At 45.4% G+C, this 18,687-nt stretch overlaps 3 protein-coding genes and 1 long non-coding RNA gene across 7 annotated transcripts in view; 2 read left to right on the forward strand and 2 right to left on the reverse strand.

Annotated features, from left to right (window-relative positions):
• The window catches only part of LOC144136326 (ubiquitin-ribosomal protein eL40 fusion protein-like), a 274,921-nt gene that overhangs the window by 167,271 nt on the left and 88,963 nt on the right, over window positions 1-18,687 (forward strand). The gene's annotated exons all lie outside the window — the stretch shown is intronic.
• LOC144136323 (centromere protein S-like) lies at window positions 40-659 on the forward strand. The gene has a single exon (XM_077668570.1). It carries the CDS (start codon window positions 185-187, stop codon window positions 539-541), a length of 357 nt encoding a protein of 118 aa, XP_077524696.1. The 5' UTR covers window positions 40-184; the 3' UTR covers window positions 542-659.
• LOC144136324 (uncharacterized) lies at window positions 1,944-6,759 on the reverse strand. The gene is made up of 2 exons (XR_013315592.1): window positions 5,309-6,759; window positions 1,944-5,201 (listed from the first exon to the last, which is right to left on the reverse strand). It is a non-coding gene; the product is annotated as an uncharacterized LOC144136324 (long non-coding RNA).
• LOC144136322 (protein turtle-like) overlaps window positions 8,074-18,687 on the reverse strand; it is a 63,110-nt gene continuing 52,496 nt past the window's right edge. For 3 of the 4 annotated variants that reach the window (XM_077668569.1, XM_077668568.1, XM_077668566.1), the window contains exon 17: window positions 8,080-11,583. In XM_077668569.1, the coding sequence (XP_077524695.1) occupies window positions 10,722-11,583 (862 nt within the window). In that variant the 3' untranslated portion in view covers window positions 8,080-10,721. Of the gene's footprint in view, window positions 11,584-18,687 lie in introns of all 4 variants that reach the window. The other variant, XM_077668567.1, reaches the window with a different exon arrangement.

Below are 18,687 nucleotides of genomic sequence, written 5' to 3' on the forward strand. Positions count from 1 at the left end.
ACGAAGTAAAGTTTGTGCCCTGGTATGTGAACCATCGTTTGCAGATTCATCGAACCTACAGAAAACTGCGAAAACGTCATAATTTCTTTTCTTTCAACTATAGCGCCATTGATTTCGCCGTCGATTAGCTGCCTCTTTTTATAGCTGCTGCTAGCGGTAGTGCCGTGGTCACGCAGTCAACGCAATGCCCCAGGATATCGTCGAAGCTGAGCGGCTGAGCTTGGAGGCGACCCTTAAGGCTGCCGTGCATTACACCGTGGGACGAATCTGCGAGTCAATGGCCGAGCAAGACGGAGGTCTTCGCGTGAGTCAGCTGGCGGTGGCTACCATATCCGAACTGGTGTACGGCCAAGCTTGCCGCTTAGCCCGCGACTTTGAAATGGTGTCGCGGCACGCCCGCAGAACTACCGTGTCTGTCGAGGACATCATCTTATCCGCCAGAAACAGTGGTCTCCTTCACGAGTACTTGCTGAGCCTGGCTCCCCCTCCTAAGAAGGCTGACGCCAAGGAAGGTTCCGCTAAGAAGCCTGCAGAGCCCTGACGGACCATCGCGACACTGCGCTCATTGACTCACTTGTCTGTCGACGCTTTTTTGTCTCTTCGTTGACATCTAAATGTATATACATTGACTGCTGCCTGAGTAAACAAAATGTGACGAATGTTCTGGGTACAAGCAACTTTTCTATCCTCCATTTTTATTTGTATTGTGTGACCACCACGACCTTTTTTTTTTTTTTTCACGCTACGACGGTGCAAGGCGTCTTTCGCCTCGGTGCACGTGCCTTTATTCACGCGCTCCAAAATTTCATCTGCTGCCAGCCACTGTACCTGTGCAACAGGCACAGATGGCTTCCTGCCTTTCTCGTTTACTCCATGCAAAAGTTTCTGCATACTGAAGCCAGTGACCATTTTGTAGCATTGTTCACATTTACCAGATTTCATGCTGGCTTGCTCTTGCAGTACCACTAGGTACATCACTTGCTTTCGATACAACAGCAGAAGTGGTGGGATTGAGGGGAGAAGTGGAGGTTGGCTCAGTGACTACGATGTCACAGCATCAAGTCCCAGCCACAGTGGGTATTTTGATGGAAGCAAAATGCAAAAACACCTGTGTGCTGTGTGATGTCGGAGCACGAGAACTCCAGGTGGTTGAAATAATCCACTGCAACGTCTATCGCAACTCGCATGCAGCTTCAAGATGTTTACCCCCTCCTTAACGTATCTTACCATACAATTAGGCTATGTACTTTGGATATAATGAGCTGTTCTTCAATGTTGGTCATTTGTAAGAGTGACGTTTTTGGTGAAGTTGGTCACTTCTGATGATTCACGCAGGTTTTGGAGTGATGAATTTGAAAATCCTCAAATTCCATACTTGTTTTTACGTTAGGATTAGATTCTGGTGGTAGGATGAGTGAACAGTGCAGAAAGCCATCTCTTTTGATGTTTCCCACTTTATGAAGAGCTGTTGATACCTCCGACACCTTGAAGCATTATTTCTGAGGCTGCGGCAGACACCACTGGTGAGGCTCTGGCCAGTCCACGCTGCTGCAAACACAGCGTGATAGATCAGCCTTGGCTAGAGTATGTTAAAGTTTTGTAAAAAACTTGCACCACCACATTGCATTGACAGCGTTTCACCAATCGTACCAGTTCAAGTACCAAGTCCACTGCTAGAGTTGATGTTGCCATTGAGCACCCAGTGTTGTTACCGCACGTCATGTTTTACTTTGCACCACAAAGATTCTGAAAAATTAAGTCTTTGCTTTGTGCAACTGAGAAATTAAGCTGCATGTTGAAGTGATGTCTGTGAAAATTAACTTCAGCTAAGAACATGCTTTTGTTACATGCTACTTAAAGCTGTTCTTTGAAAATATATACGTGTTGCAGCATAAGGTTGTGTTACATAGGTGAAGTACAAAAGGTAGTAAAAAACACAGAAGAAAACCATGTCTCGCTTTATTCTCCGCGACAGTAGATCAGAGGATGTTCCACTGTAATGTCGACACATAAGAACACAGTTGGAAATGTACAGAATGCACAATGTCCCCCATCAGCACACGTGATTGGGAGACCGTAAGTAAAGGGCGCAGTGGAAAGACGTGTTCCCTACGTGGCTTGGAAGCAAACAGGTAGCAGGCAGACAGTGCCACTTGTGGTGACAGAGAGAGACCCTGCACGGCACACGGCAGATGTATTGCTGGTGGGTGGAGCAGAATAAGCACAAAATCCAACCAAGACACACAGGTGCCACTAAAAAAAAAATAAAAACCTGAAACTGCATGCACAAGTTCTGCACTGCTGCGTTCTTTCCATTCTCTCTTTGTACATGCTCACATCAGCAAATTTACAGCATCATGTGAATCCATGTGAATCCTAAGTATGATCAAAGGATATTACATAACTAAAACTTATTGCACAAATAATAGTTGCCAGCAAAATAATAACATTGAGCGCAGCAAAGTATAGAACAAAGGCTAGTGAGGAGTGGAGCTGTATGAGGACCAAACTATAGTGTCTGTGTGAAAAAGAAGATGAAAAGGAAAAAAAAGTTGAATTCCTCTAGCCCTGAATGGCTGAATGAAAACATTGCCAAACAGGAGTTCCACATGGTTTCAGGGTCTCCACTCTGCAGCCACTGCTGACGTCTGCTGCCGGCTACTGGCCTGCCCCAAGTCCAACCTGATGCAGCACCCAGCAACCTAAGCATCAAGACAACAGCCTCTAACAAAGCAGGAGACGAGGGCATTGCAAAAGAGCGCTCACATGCAAGCAGCTAGGCAGCACGCTTACAATTCAACAAATGCATCTAGCATGTGCAGGTGCACGCACGCATATACACACACACACACACACACTCACTGGTATAAACAAAAATCGGGTATGACACAAAAGTGCGCTGAGTACAACAAAGGCAAAAATGAAAATAAATAACTTGTGTATAACGTGGCTCTTAACAGCACAATGAAAGCTTCTGCTTGTACAACTCTGAGGAGTGAAATGGGCAGTGCCACTGCAGTTTACTGCAAGGAGCATCAACATGGGACAACAACATCTACTTTTGGTTGCGGAAAAAGAAAGCTTGTGAGCACCACTCGGCATCCTCTCAATATGTTGCGGCTACTGGAATGAAGTCTGGTTCCACAACTTGTAATGGTGCAAGCAAATAACCTTGACAAAAGCACAGAGTTCAAAAACGTGACAATAAAACAAGAATGCACAAAAAGGTCTGTGCAAACAAAAATATCTAAGCAACCTGGCTCTCTTGTGTAGATATATAAATAGGAAAAAATGAGTATTCTTTTCACAGTCCCAGTGCAAATTCAAGCCTCTGATCGAAACCTTTCACTAATCCATTAGATGGCACCTGGCACACTGCTCCAAGCCAGCTTTCAGATTCCCAACTTCAGAGGTAGGTGTACACATGATTAAAGTGCCTATTGCTTAAAAATTTGCCTCCGATTGCCTGCATACATTGTCATTCTCATTGCCACCTTAAGGAGCTGCAGATATGCTTGGAGTCAAATGTAGTTCCGACTCTCTGAAGGCCATGCATACACTCATGGAATTTGCATTTGCATGTACCATGTTATAACTGCTTAAGAGCACTACTATGGAACTAGAGGCCTCTGCTTCGTGGTCGCACATTGGTAACAATAAGTCCATGCACTGCACCATTTACATATCATTGCCAAGGCAAGCACAGTCGGTGCCAACATTATAGTGGCTGTTCACTGCTGAGTTCGTTCAAATCCTTATCGCAAAATATGTGGAAAAAGATTTGGGCTGCACTTCGCATCCCTTATGCTAACGCTTTTGGTAATGTGCTACACTCGGACACTACAAGCAATGGCTGAACCTGACAAGACGGCAAGGTGCAAATGCGCTCATTTCTCATTAAAACAGTTTTTCTTTCACGTTCACTTCCTGTGCACTGGCCAGTCGTAATGAAATGCTTTTCTATTTCAACAACATGAGGTGAATTCATTTTGTCTATGCAATAAGCCCATGTGAAATGTGCAGCTGAACTGTTAAGTGGCATAAGAGTATTGGATGCTGCTATGCCAAAAACAGCCTATTTGACAAAAATAAAATATAAAAAAGCAGCTCAGTGAAGAAGACAGGAAAAGGGCACAGTGATGCAATGTCTACCCAGCAGAGGTCACTCTGCAGCACAGTGAACTGGAACACTGCTGCAACTTTTCCCGATGTGACAAGCCATGCAAGACGTTTTCATTAAGTCTTTTTTTTTCTTGTACCAGTGAAGCCAATGCCATAGCTACAGGAGGAAAGCTTGTGAGACAAAAGTTAGTGAAGAACAGCCCAGAAAAATTATGAAATGAAGATGCCTACAGCAGAAAACCACTAATCCTGGCAGGGCATCAGTTATGCTTCGCAAGGTCTGAGGAATGCATATAAAGGAAAATAGCGATCAAATGATGTGTCAGTTGGTTTACTTCTTTACAATGAACGATATGCGTGAAGTTTTTAGATGCTTCCATGTAAATAAAGCCTGCTGCACTACTAAGTTTTCAAGATGCTTTAGAATCATAATTTTGTTTGTGCTCGTGCCGCTTCTTGCAGCCAAGGTTCTCATGAATGTTTTTCTATTGAAAGTATGTGGTTGCATTTTAAAACTTGGACTCTCAGAAAGCTGAATAAAAAAAGCACAATGGTGCCAAAGGTTCTATGCTATAAAAATTAAAAGTGAGCAAAATCGTTTTTTCCAGATAACACAAATTAAAACCTAACATGCCATAAACTGCAAAATCACTTATTTCAGAACAAAAAAATGGATGCTCACAAAGCTGCAGTACTGCTGAGTGCAATGCACAAATCTGCCTTTTGTGGAGCTGGAAAGGTTACTTGTACACCTATGTAAGCCATGTCACTCGTTACCTGAAAGTATTCGGGCATAGACAGCACTGCGGCTCACGTTGCATGTTTCTGTTTTGCACTAATTTAACACAAATGAGGCTTATGTATGAAAATAGAACAACTATGACAACAAGTAGGCCAATGTTCATTAGGTGTGACATGGGCAGAAAAAAAGAAACCCAAGCAAGACTCTATAAAAAGCCCAACATAAACCTGCACAGCACTGCTACCTTTAGAGCCATAAATAAAAGTAGAAACCCTAACAAGACATTTGTAGGATGTGTTGCTGGGCTTGTTGGTTTGACAGTCTGAACATTGTAGCGCTGGCAGTCGACAGGCGAAGGGAAGACGAGACACACAGCGCACTGTGTGTCTCGTCTTCCCTTCGTCTGTCGACTGCCAGCGCTACAATGTTCAGACATTTGTAAACCTGGCATAATTTAATTTGGAGAACAATATGCCTCAAAGATGCACAGATGCATGAAAAAAATTAAAACTGGAAAATTTTGGCTTGTTTCAAGTATAAAAGAACTGAGCTTGGAAATAAGATCTGATGTGTACTACAGATTAACAGGAAGAAGTATCCACAGAGTGGGTACAGAGAAACAAAAGAAACAGAAAACTAGGCGAGGGTCCAAGATGAAAATATTCAATGACAGAGTTGATAAGACTGCAATGGTACAGAAGAAGAGGAAGAGATCTGGGGAAAGCATTTAATATCCAGTAACATGGTACAGTAATTGATTTTGATGATGCTATTTATTAAACTCCCATGTGACCTTTCATAATCATGTTACTTAATTATAATCCTGTTATAACAGTGTCCTGTCCTTATATGACTAGATGTCTTGACTGTAGCGTTAGGGCTATGATTGCTGGCTGTCAAAATCAAAGGCCAAAAGTCAAAGATGGCTCTATTCAAATTGACGTTTGGATACCTAAAGGAAGAGCAACCTTGCAAAGAAAGCTGGCAATTCTGCCCAAGCACCTTCTGTACCAAGGAATCAAGGTCCAGAGGTCGATGTCATGCATAAATTCGAGGAGGTATCGAGCAACTTTCCTTCTCAAAGCCCAGTGTCCCCACGAGGTCAACACATAGTAATGCACTGCACACAGCTTTGCCACAACTACAAAACTCCTGCAGTGGGCCATACCAAGTGGTGATAGCATTCTCATTCACTGTGCTGCAGACAATTCCACTCGAGTGACATTTTTCCTCACAAAGCGTGCCAATGCGCATTGTCTACATTCATATTGAGGACACTCTGACCAAGCAGATTTTTCAAACAACAAAGACAGCTGAAAAAAAGGCAGAGATAAACAACATGTGCTGTTATGGTAGACAAGCAGTCAATGGCAGGAAGGGACACGTGCGTGCTGCCTACATCAAAAGCTTTGGCCATTGTTCTCAAATCCCCTCTCTTCTGTGTTATGTGTGGTAACCCAGAATCCAAAGGGAATACCTCAGAACAGTGTGGAATGATGAACGCTATGAACCTAGGATGAGTAAGAACATCAAACGAAGCATGGGTGGACCAATGAAAAGTCCCTGCTCCAAGTTTCCAACCTCACATTACTATGTGTAAAAAACAACATACTCAGAAACGTTCACTGAAAGACAGAACCGCCAGACTAAACAAACACTAACAACAAAATGAGAATTGTTAAAAGGAGCAGGCACGCAGATGCCAGCACCCGTTTGGTAGCAGACGAGGTACAGGGCAGAAATCTGACTGCTAAGGACACGAATGGCTTTCCTGGCTAGCATGTGACGCCACACTACTGCTGCTACTGGGAAGGCAGCCTTCAAAGCAACCCACACGCTCAGCCAACCATGTGCGGCGGGATAGCCTCGGCAACTGTTACCGCGCCAGGCTCAATTTGCTACAATGTCTCGTAGCCCGGTAGAGCCTCAATTCGATTTCTGTGGTCTTACTGACTTCTTCTATGCTTGAGTGACTATGTAATTTTTTCCTATCGAGTCAATGTCAGCGCTTCATGACCTTCTGTGCACTGATGCAGGCACAATAGTGCTGGCCACAGCGACCATTTAGAATCAATGGCTCTCCCTCCTCCACTCCATCCTGCCCGGGCCTCCACCAAACTGTGACTGTTACTTGCACTGACAAGACAGTTTCAAAATCAACTACTTTTGCTTCTTTGCTGCAACATCTTGGAATAGAAAGAGTGACATAAAGCTGTGCAAATTTGCAAGAGCTTTACATCGGGAGGCTGTGAATGTGATCTAGCAAATTGACTGAGAAAATTTCGACCGGCAAACAAACAATGAAACATGCACAAATTTGGCAACATCAAAGCAATGAGTTACTTTTTGCCGACAGAAGGAAGTAAGCCGTCCTGTATAATAGAGTGCCCTTAAAAGGACTATGAACCGACATTCATTAAGGTTAGGAAAAGCACACGAGAGATTGGTATTTTATAACTCTTCACTGCACTGCAAGAATTTTTAAACTAGCTTCAATAACACCAAAGATATCCGGTGATTGAAAATGTTGCTCTCCCTCTTCACCTCAACGCATACACCCCGACCTGCCATAAAAAAAAAAGGTTGAGGCTGCTACCCTCCTCACCCCACTCCACCCACATCATTTGGACATGCCCAGTGAGTAGCCTTGCCAAGATTCCCCGCTCTAAGTTGGAGGGGGAGGGGCAGCTAAAAACGTGTTGAGTTGGCCTAATCAGTTGCGAGCAGAAATTTTTAAAATTTAAAAAAATAAATAAAAAATTGCAGAGCTTTTAAATATGACTCAAATACTCACAAAGACCACTCTGCAGATTTCTATTATTAGAATATGGCCATTAAAATCATTTCAAAGTCTTCCATTCTCGCAGTTCAGCAGGATGTCCCAGTGGCTGAGAAAAAGATCTCCACAGCTACCAGTGGCTACCCATGTCAACGCGACCATCACAGCACTAAATGCGGCCATCGCGTGCATTTTCGCCCCCAGCTGCAGAGAGCAAAAAATGAGAAATCCAGCAAGCAAACAGGTGTGCCCTACAATATCACAGGTTATACAGGAAAGCCACCAGCCCTGCAAGTGTGCAGACAAGTCCAAGGAGCGCCCAGCAAAGGTGCACAGCAGCGAACTTGTTTTGTGCACCTCCCCCCCCCCCCCCAACTAACCAACTCTACCCTGATGCACTCACTGGTAAAAGTTCCATTTTTTTTTTCTTAAGCCTAGACAACTGTGATAAAAGGTCTATATGTACACACAATCTTTTATATTGCAGTATAGCCCCATGGAAAACTGCACAAATGACATGAAATAATGAAATAAAAAAAAACAACAGAAAAGAGGAAACAACACGCACTACTTTGCATTCTACTACTCCTGTGCTGTAGGTCATGTGACACGTACTGCATTTCACTTGGTTTCCAGGCAGCAGTGCGCAGCAGGAGCATGTTGCAGCGAGCCATGCTATAACCCGGTGCAGCAGCACCTCTGTGGGAAGCAGGCCTGTCCAACAGAAATGGAGCAGAGCAGCGCAACAAGAACTGCCAAAAAGCAGCTGTAAAACATTACACTGTGTACTACTGTGAATCTGCTTTCAGGCATGCACATATGCAGTGCAGCATTCCATGAACAACGAGCTGTGGTCTCTCAGCTACTTTATGAAACAAAAGTTCACCCGATTCTCGTGTCAGAAATTTAACTTCCTTGACTAATGCCCAATTCAAAGTTGCACACAATGCACACTTTGGTTCTGCTCATGACAAGCAGGTAGGCAGCTAGGTTTCCAAATGGGATAGTCGTTTAGGGCAAATGCTCATCGAGCTGATCGGGAGGCTCTCAGGTTAACTTGTTGCAAATCACAGAATGCCACTGCTGCGTCACCTGTTTAGTTCTGGCTTCTAGTGCAGTCCTAAACTGACATATGTCGGAAGACAACAGCTTAGTGGACAGCACACTAGAAGGCACACAAACAATGCTCACACTTGCAATCACTTTTTAGCAGCCTACACAGCAAGTAAAACTTGCAATGCAAAATATTTGCCTGCCAATTTCCTGCCATGTAGACAGGATACCTAATAACACTTTGCTTTGTCCTGTTCAAACAGGGCAGTATCTATATATAATACTAAATCAACACAGAATATAGCTGCAAATCAATGCATGTGTGCACTCGCCACAATAGTGCAGAGAATGCAGATGAAGACCAAACAATTTCCAAAGATGTGTTGCTTTGTTTCCAGTTGCAAAGATATCAACCGACCCAGGAATCAATGAAAGTGTTCTCCATCAAAAAAAAAAAACCCACAAGTGTGCCAGTCAACTGCCCACCACAGTGCCAGAAAAAGAATACCTGCTTCCAAACAGTGGATGACAGTAACTACATTAACCATCGCATGCGTCATATTACACTTGAATTTTGCCAAAGGCTTGTTAAATTAAGTCTTATTTTTATTTTATTGAAAGTGCTACATGACTGTGTGACCTATAGTATGTATATATTCTTAGATCTTTTTCTGGATAAACGTAGATGCACACACCAGCATTGTTTCTGCGCCTTTAGTCGGCCATCCTCCAGCTGTCTACCAAGTTGTCGTATGCAACACGAACAGATATAAACTAGCCCCACTTTCAATCTTTGTCCCAAAGTGGCAGTTTCTTTAGTTTTTCTCTCTCTCTGTTTCTTTAGTTTTTGTGTGGACACTCTGACAAAACATCTGGATAAATTGCAAGCCTTTAAACATAAAAGAGAGAGAAGCCTTTCAGGGTAAACAAAGCAAATTTCCAAAGTCTCTTATCAATTCTAACAGTGCCACACGTACACAATATTTTTATTAACTATGTCTGTAATTACCATGGTTTAATTTATGCAGCAGGGCTTCCGTAACTGTCAAGCCATAACAAACCACAACAACGTTCTCTCCCACTCTGCTGCCATGAAAGTGCCTGCATGTGTCGCTGACGGATGCTGAGGGCTCGGGCTGTAGTGTGTGCATGTGTACTGGTGTCTTTCCTTTCTCCACAGAAAGTATTATGAAACCATATACATAGAGAGCATGGATGTGACCTTGGAATGTGCACAAGCATCGCGTGCCTATGGGATGTCATCGCCCCATGTCCACTGGTACAGCAAAGCGACTGCAAAAAACAGGCAAGTCTTTTGTTTTGGTGTCTACAGTTCTGTGCTTCTGGGGACTAATGTTATGAGACCTACGGCGCTCTGCAACCACCTTCTTCATCTCCTCTTCTGTTTATTTACATGCATACGAGTTCCCTAGAGTCCCTTGCTGCCCAAAGAGCATCTCATTCCCGAGGCTGGAGGGGGTCAGTCGCGCACAGTGAGGCCAGTGTAGTAATAAACCGAGAAGCCCTTGTACTATGTCGGTGACGCGCACGAGAAGAGAGAAGAAACAAACAACTTGCGTGCCGGACCACCTTCCGTGTGCGCCAGCAGCACCACAAAGAAGCGTCCTCAGGCTGTCGCACGCGAGCGTCCAGCGCCCGCTGCAGAGGCAGCCACAGCACGCCAGTCTGTACACAGGTTGTCATCGCCGCATTGAGCCGATGTGGGTGCGGGGGATGTCAAGCAGTGGCCTTCTGTGGCAAGCCACCAGATCACATGCTGCCGAGACAACTTCAGCACCTCAGTGGCATCTCACTGACCACAGCCAACACATGTTTTGGCTCTGGAATGTCGTCAGATGTAAGCAAAGGCAGATCAGGACTCTCTTAAAGGTGACCAGGTGAATTGCTACAAAAGGTCACTGCAGCAGAATCCGTACAGAAGGTTTCACTTGTGACATTGGTGTAGGCGAGTCGGCACGCGTTATTGCTTCCGTGACTAGGAAGAGGATTTAGCCCCCGCCCATCTCAACAGGCGCTCTCGAGGGGCCGCCGGCGTCGGCGCAGGAACTCTCGCTTTAGCGCCGCACAGCGCGTCTCAGCATCCCAGGCGGTGCTGTAGAGCTCGCTGTCACTCAGTCCACGCCATGCATCATCATCATCACCCAGTGCTGGACTCAACGCTGGGTCAAACTCATAGTTCTCATCAACTGACTGGTCACGAGGTGGCACTAGAGACGACGACACCAAGCTGACCGCGGCTGGCCGGAGCTCACCCTGCAGAGAGTCACCGCGGGCTGCACCGGCGGAGCTCCCACGCCCCGAGCTGCCACTCGTGAGGCTCGCCGAGTCGGGCCGTGACGCCGCCGCTGCCACTGCGCTGCCACTCGCTGACAGCTGCAGCTCGGGTGCACTGTGGTGGCGCAGCGCCGTGCAGCGGACACGCTGCACAGCACCCAGCAGGCGCTCGCGCGTGTAGCCGCCGCCGTAGCCAAGGCAGGGGGGCGAGCTGGTGGCCAGCGGCGGCTGCCGACTGCTGCCACCAGCACGGGCTACGGGGGCCGGCGGCGCGTGGATGGGCCGGAAACCGCAGGGCAGCTCGCGGGACGGAGGCGTCGAGAAAGCGGCGCTCGAGGGCACCGTGCTGGGCAGCGACCGGTCGCCACCGCTCACGGGGCTCAGGTCGTCCGGGAAGCCCTGCAGCAGCAATTGGAGTCCCCCTGGGCTGCTTGCCCGCGGGGTGGTGGTCACCGCCGCCACCATGGTGGGACGTCGAGGCGACACGGTTGGGGCTGCTGCAGGCGGGGGCTCAGGGGGGACCGGCCACCAGGGTCCCAGGCCCCCCGCTGCACCAGTCGCCACTACACCTGGTACTCGGCCTTCCGGGTGTCTGCAGGGGCACACAGAAAACAGCAGACCGTTCAGTCAATCCAGCCTCCTACCAAACATGCTCCCAGATCTTGCATCCAACTGCTTAGGAACTCAAAAAAGACAAATGACACCTGAATGATACCAGCCACGGTGGCTCAGTGGTTAAGGCGGTCGCCTACTGAGCCGGAGTATCCGGGTTCCGACCCGACCGTGGCAGCCGCGTTTCGATGGAGGCGAAACACAAAAGGCACCGGTGTGCTGTGCGATGTCAGTGCACGTTAAAGATCCCCAGGTGGTCATCCCCAGGTGGTCATCCCCAGGTGGTCAAAATTATTCTGGAGACCTCTACAGCGGCACCTCTTTCTTCCTTTCTTCTTTCACTTCCTCCCTTATCCCTTCCCTTCCCTACAGTGGTTTGGGATTGAGATATGTGAGAATTATTGGGTCGTTTTCTTTCCTCAAAACCAATTTTCATTTTTTCACCTGAATGGTACATGACACCTTCCCAAAAAGGACGTTTTCAAAAGGGACAAATAAATTAAAATTTTAGACACTGCTATCCTGAAGCATTGCCACATGTTGCATTGAAATCTGGTCATGGAAACTACAACTTGTAGGAAAAATAAAACAACTTGCGCAGCTCAGCGCAGAGCTGCCCTCTGCTGCTGATATATGTGTACACAATTTTCAAATATTTAAATGCACTGGGCCACACAGTATACATTCCTACCATTATCACTGACCCTACTCTACTCATCGAAATGAACAGAAATGAAAACTTTATGCCATGTAACTCATGAGCTTCTTACTGACTGGTGGCCAGTCACCAACATGCACTGCAAGATACCTCAACAAGCTGAAGCAAATACTGAAAGTTTACTTTAGATGCTAGACCTGAGAAAAAAATCCTGTTTTTATTGCCACAAACAAAGAAACCATCTTTATTTTTCAGAAGCCTCATAAAAGAAAGCCTCTGTCTAAATGAATTGTCATTAATGAAACTAACTAGGGCAGCTGTTGATGATATCTTAAGTTCTTGACTTTTACATTTTCTCAAAATATTAAGTTCCCTCCACTAAGCTCTACAGTCCAGTGAGGAACGCGTGAAATGGATTCCTCTGTATGCTAATAGAGAAAGAAGGAACAAGCTAGGGAGTACTCATATGAGGAAGACACATATATTACAGACTTCTCAAATTCATAATGACACACCATAGTCCAGTGTTAATTACCAAGGTGAGGTGAACACACTGCAACGAACTCACTCTTTATTCAACAAACAGAGGAGGAAACATTATTTTTCAGTAACGAATGAGAAAGCAAGATCGAGAGAGATGCATGAGCATAAAGGAGCAATGCAGACGGAAGCCTAGCGACATGCAGGCAGCAGAGGCTGAATCACCATTGTTTAGTGTGTGCAGCAAACGCTCAGACCAATGCAACTATGTCAGACCTAAAGTGAGGACTTTTATTCTAGCAACTACGGCTCTATGTACTATTAGCAGCAAATATTGCGGGATGCAAGTTCTCGGAAGAACATTCATTGTAGCTCTACCTCGCTATCAAAACGCCTGGTATTATTACCAGAGGAAGGAACATGCATGTTTCTTCATACCTTCATACATTTCAGACGATAGGCTTGGGTTACTGCGCCGGAATAAATTTTTTTTCTGCATACCGACGTCCCATAAACTTCTGCTGCCAATAGTACATGCACCAAACTGCAAGAACCTGTGCTGAAACATCGTCTTCCTTTGAACTTAAAGTAAAACAACAATGGTCAGGCAATAATATTAACATACAATTAGTGCAGAAAAAGAGACAAAAAGATGCAGACAAAGCAAGCACTTGTGTTGTCTGCATCTCTCTCTCCCATTTCTAGCGCTAATTTAATACACGATGAACCAACTAAACCAACTTCAAGCTCTGCTGGCAAAAATGCAATCAGTGATTCCCAAGTTTGAGAAAAAGGTGGCAGCCACACAGCAAGTTCTGAAAAATCCCAAACGTAACAGGAGACATACCTCACAAGCTGCGTTTACATGAATACGACAGTGGCGCATCGTATTTCCTAGCATATCTCACGGATCCGACTCGCTACTGTTTACATGTACCACACGAAGTCTGACGGTATGATGACCCCTCGCTCAGTGCACGCGGAGGGAGGAGGAGGGTCACCTCCAAACCTGTTTCCTTTCACCGTGGAAGTTGACCTGCCTTTCTTGATCTACCCCTGCCTGGTGAATTAACACGACACGCTCCCCTGGCGCATTTTATCTGTTTACATAAGTGCGACATGCCAGCAAGTCGATACGATGGACTTCTGTAGCATTCATGTAAACACGGCTACTGTCTTGCCAACTGTACGAACACACCAAATTAAAATGCAAATACTGCCATGTATTATTCCACGACTAAGCACTGCAACAATGTTGAGTGACCAGTTACTGAATGTAAAATTTTGCAGTTATGCATGTTTCTTAATAGACTAGGAGAATATATAAAGGAGGAATGTTGTGCTTTGTTTACAGATGGCATTCGCATTTGACTCTGACCCGACAGTACGCGAGAGCCAAGGCCTTGTCAATCAGGCAAGCCAGCCTTTTGCTTCAACTTCTTTTCCGTGCAAAGAAGAATAAAGAAGTGTTCAGGGGGTTTCACAACTAATTTATTGGTGTTTTTTTTTTGTGGTGAGTCAAAGTAACACTGCAATAATGCAATAATGCAAGCTACGGGGAGCACTGGATTAATTCAAACTTTTCAGGTTTCTGTAACCCCCCTAGGTACTAATTATATGTGCTAATGTAGGAAAAATTTTCATAACTGTTTTGTAAGGAGCATGCCAGAATTGCGCAGAAAAAATCCCAACATGCCCTGATAAGTAATTGTGCTAAATATCTTGCGTCCTCATATATCCACACTGCGAATCAACATTTTCAAGGTCTCAATTACCATGTTTACACGATTGTAAGTCGACCTATTTTTCAAAATTTGAAAATCCGAAGTGGGGGGGTCAGCTTAAAATCGAAACCAAAGCATCGCACCATAAGTAAAGGCGAAACAGATGAGATATCAGGCATGCTACAGCATGGTTGCATTTTTGCTCCGTGGCTCCGTGGCATCGCTCTTGGTGCTGGCCGTGAGCAGCTGCTATGTCAATGTGCACAACCGGCATCCCCTCCCCTGTGTGCGGCTGCCGATGGTGGCTGTTGATAAGCAGCAAACCGGCACCAGCCCACTCCCCACACATGGCCAAAGATTGCGTCTGCTGATAAGCGGTGACAGCCCATTAACGCATTCATGTTCTACTCCTCATAGGCGTCGTCCAAGTTTTTTTGCTTACTTTCAACCGCGCACTCGGCTCTCAAGGGAGCATCGATAGTTCATGGAAGGGCCGCTGTTCCAATCGCGGTGGCACCCCCACTTGGAATGGCAGTGGCGCCGAGGAGTGTCGGTAACCGACAGCAGAGCTAACACCGGGTCTGGCAAGCGACCTACGCTCGTTCACGGCTACGTTCAAGATGGCTGCCTTTTTTTACCGAAGAAACGAACAGCCGCACACCGGGACGCAAGTTCGACGTTCGCAACGGGTGATACAGGCGTGGTAGCAGCAGCGAGGAAAATTTCCAGCTGTTCCACGCGATGTCGTGATGTGGCGGTTAGCGAAGTGCAGGATTTCGCTGGACAACGACGTTAGAATAACGTGCTGTGGGACCGCAGCAGCGATCATGACGACAGCGCTAGTGAGGATCCCGATGGCGCAAGTGTGGACGAGTAGTCCAGTGACTAATACATTTTCGTTTTGGAATGTGCCCACAGGCACGCCCGCGTGGCAACTGATAGCGGCTGGCGATAAACGGCGCCCACTGGATAATGCTATCGCGTTTAACATTCAAGGCCAAGCTTAAACAACCTTGGAAGTTTTTTTTTATTTTTCGGAAATGTGATTTGGGGGGGTCGACTTACATTCGAGTCGACTTACAATCGTGTAAATACGCTATACTTTTTTGACTTATTCCTGTCACAACAGGTCATTATGTAAACAAATCAACACATTTCAGGCATTTTAAACCATTGATGCTAGCAAATTGACGGAATAATAAGCGCACAGGACAACACACACAAGAGCAGAGGAAGACACGGACTGGCGCTAATGCTAGCAAAGCAAACAAATGAAAATTATCACTCACCGAAGCCATACTACAGCTACCGTAAAACATGGACGCATTCATTTAAAAACGTATTCCTGCATTCATTTCGCATGCCTGACCCAACATTTTTCTACAGAATGTTTTCAGACTCCAGCATAACTTTTGCATCCACCTTTGCGAAAATTGCCTCTTGCATAAATAAGATCTGGTAGTGTTGGTTCACGTTCACATATGTGGACACCGTGCCTGAAGGGGTTAATGTGCACCGAAATCTCAGCAGGCGTTTCTACATTTTATCTTTTGTCTACATTCAGCCACCTTTGCTGGGATCACACATGCGAAAACATGCTCTGAGGCCTGAGCCACTGAGCCGTGGGCACATGCCAGTCATGTTATGGAGTTTTCTCACACACAGCAAGCATGCTCACAGTGCAGCAGCATGACGAAAGAGAGAAGGTTCACCTTTTTTCCTCCGTTGGTGGCAACGGTGTCAGTTGTGTGAGAGAGAGAGAAAGAGAGAAAAAGGCGGGCGGGGAATGAACGACGTCAACGGCAGGTAGGCATGCAGAGACACCCCTTTTGGTAGTACTGGCCAATCACTCACACCACTACCTTCAAAACAACACCAACTTCTGCAAGTACTATGTGGTACTGATATTGTCAAATGCACACGAATGTAGTGACACAGAAAGTAGACAGCACAATACGCTACTCGATCTCTCAAGAACCTCCTAACAGTGCCTATCGATTACTTTTCGCATGGGCTGTGCATCCTTGGGCACTTGCTGGCAATGCCAGCGCCGTGAAACCGCGTGAAGAGGTGAACATGGGGTGTATCTGAAAGTGGCTTTAGATATCTTGTACTCATTTTCCACGCTACATCGCTGTCATGCAGTGAAGCCAACCTAAATAACCAAAGCATAGCAGCAGCTCTTACCAGGTGTCCTTCGCTTGCTTCTCTGCAAAAGGCGCTGCGCAAATCAACTGCACCTTGATTTTAATGAGCAATTATTCTATTTTTATATTATTGGTAATAGGATTAGACATCTTACAATAGACAGGGCAGGTTAGGCCTAGCAACGTACGCCTAGCGAGCAGCACACTGCCAGCATGCCGAAGGGCGGCATGTCGCTTCAAGAAGCGCATCACTAGTGTGACTGCAATTCATTCTTGCTTCAATGTTGCAGATAAGCTTATCTATAGCCATTTTTTGTATATCTAATTACTGATCGACTATTTCCCGATCCCCTTTGAATTCGGTACATCCGGGTTCGACTATCAAAAGAGCAGTTCTCAAAGTGCATCACAAGGGGCCCGTTACAGTTTTTCTTATGACCAAATGAAAGCTACTCCACTTGCAAAATCCAAGACATATGCAGATGAAAAGGCCAATTTCACTTGTCCAGTGATCACATTGGCTGCTATTGAACAATACCAAAGCTGCCTTGTCAAAAAAGCCCACAGCACATGCTCCAGCCCAGTTTTCAGTTCGTACAGATTTCTGCTGGTGTGCTCATCTTCAAAAGACTTGAATGAGATGGAAATCAACTCCCCTATACTCCTCGACAACTTTTCTTAGCAATGCTATCAAAGCTATACAGAGCCAGAACATAGTACAGAACCAGAATACAGAAAAGAACATAGTCCCTGGTTGCAGCGATAGTTTCTTAAAACATACTGCACTGGTAACATCTATTATATAAGGCATATTTACAACATAACTGCAGATTTTCAACAATAGAAATTCCCGACAAAAACACTTTTTTTCATTACAACAAATTTTTTGGGCATGTCCAGTAAAGTGAAGCTTCCACAGATGGTGCCAGCTACACCATTGACAGAGCAAAGCAACATGCCAGGTAGTCGTCCTGTGGCTAAACTTTGGTGGAATAGCACAGCTGCAAACACTCTGTCCCTGTACCTTTCTCTTCATTGCCAAAAAATGTTGCCACGATGTTGTCCTTCTCAGTTGGTTCCATTGTTTTCTTGAGTTTGTTTCAACATACACATACACAAAAAACAAAATTTAGAGGTGCTACGCTCTAGATTTATTTACAAAGGCTACATGATGGAAAGAAGGGCAAACTGGATGCCCAACAAATCGTCAACACAGCAGTCAGCCATGTTTCAACATAGCGATGAGTAGCCACTGCACATCTGCCACAAGTCATTGCTATATTAAACTACTGATTACTGCCATTTAACTACTTCCACAAGTGCTGAGACATCATCATGTAGTAAAAGCTATATGCCAGGTTTGCGGCACAGAGTGCATTTTGAGCAAACACACCTGTACATGTGGTGCAACTCTCCTGCGAGTGCATGCTTGGTGCTGATGGCAATGCCGGCTACAGTTCTAAAAGCGATGACAATTGTGCCTTTCAAGACAACAAATGTACACCTCGTCCTGAAATGATTTTATTTCTCTGTTTGCGTGTCAGTGCATGGCACATCAGCTTATAATTACGGTGTTATTCCCTTTTTGTGTGTGTGCGCATCTGAAACAATGGAGAATTAACCGTATGTTGTTACGCATGCACTGACTTAAATTCTGGTGAATGTGGCAGGTACTGTACTATTAAAAGATGCCTTCAGCAACAGTATTGCTACATATACATGTGATGGGGGTATTTACTCTATGCGAGGATTTACCTGATGTGCATTTACATGTGTGCTAGTTTCCTTTCTTTTTATTTCTGACCCATAGCTAGCACCCACATATGATGGTAACTGGTTGTACTCTGTACAACCAACTAGTCGCTCCATGCTTCTCCATCAATTGTACTGCACACCATATCAAATGAATCCTATAATAAGTAAGCATGCCATCTCAAACAAACAAATAGGTGTCTTATGGTAGCAATGAACTCTAGAAGGCATGCACATGAAAACACAGACAGATACAACGCTACCTCTCAGCTAGCGACTTTATTGTAGGAATCAAGAGTTTCAACTAGGCTGTATATAGTACT

Source organism: Amblyomma americanum, chromosome 6 (assembly GCF_052857255.1).
Source record: "Amblyomma americanum isolate KBUSLIRL-KWMA chromosome 6, ASM5285725v1, whole genome shotgun sequence".
Classification (NCBI taxonomy): domain Eukaryota; kingdom Metazoa; phylum Arthropoda; class Arachnida; order Ixodida; family Ixodidae; genus Amblyomma; species Amblyomma americanum.

Bases quoted from the DNA above. Each gene is read 5' to 3' on its own strand.
- LOC144136323 (XM_077668570.1), top strand. From the start codon at position 185: ATGCCCCAGGATATCGTCGAAGCTGAGCGGCTGAGCTTGGAGGCGACC.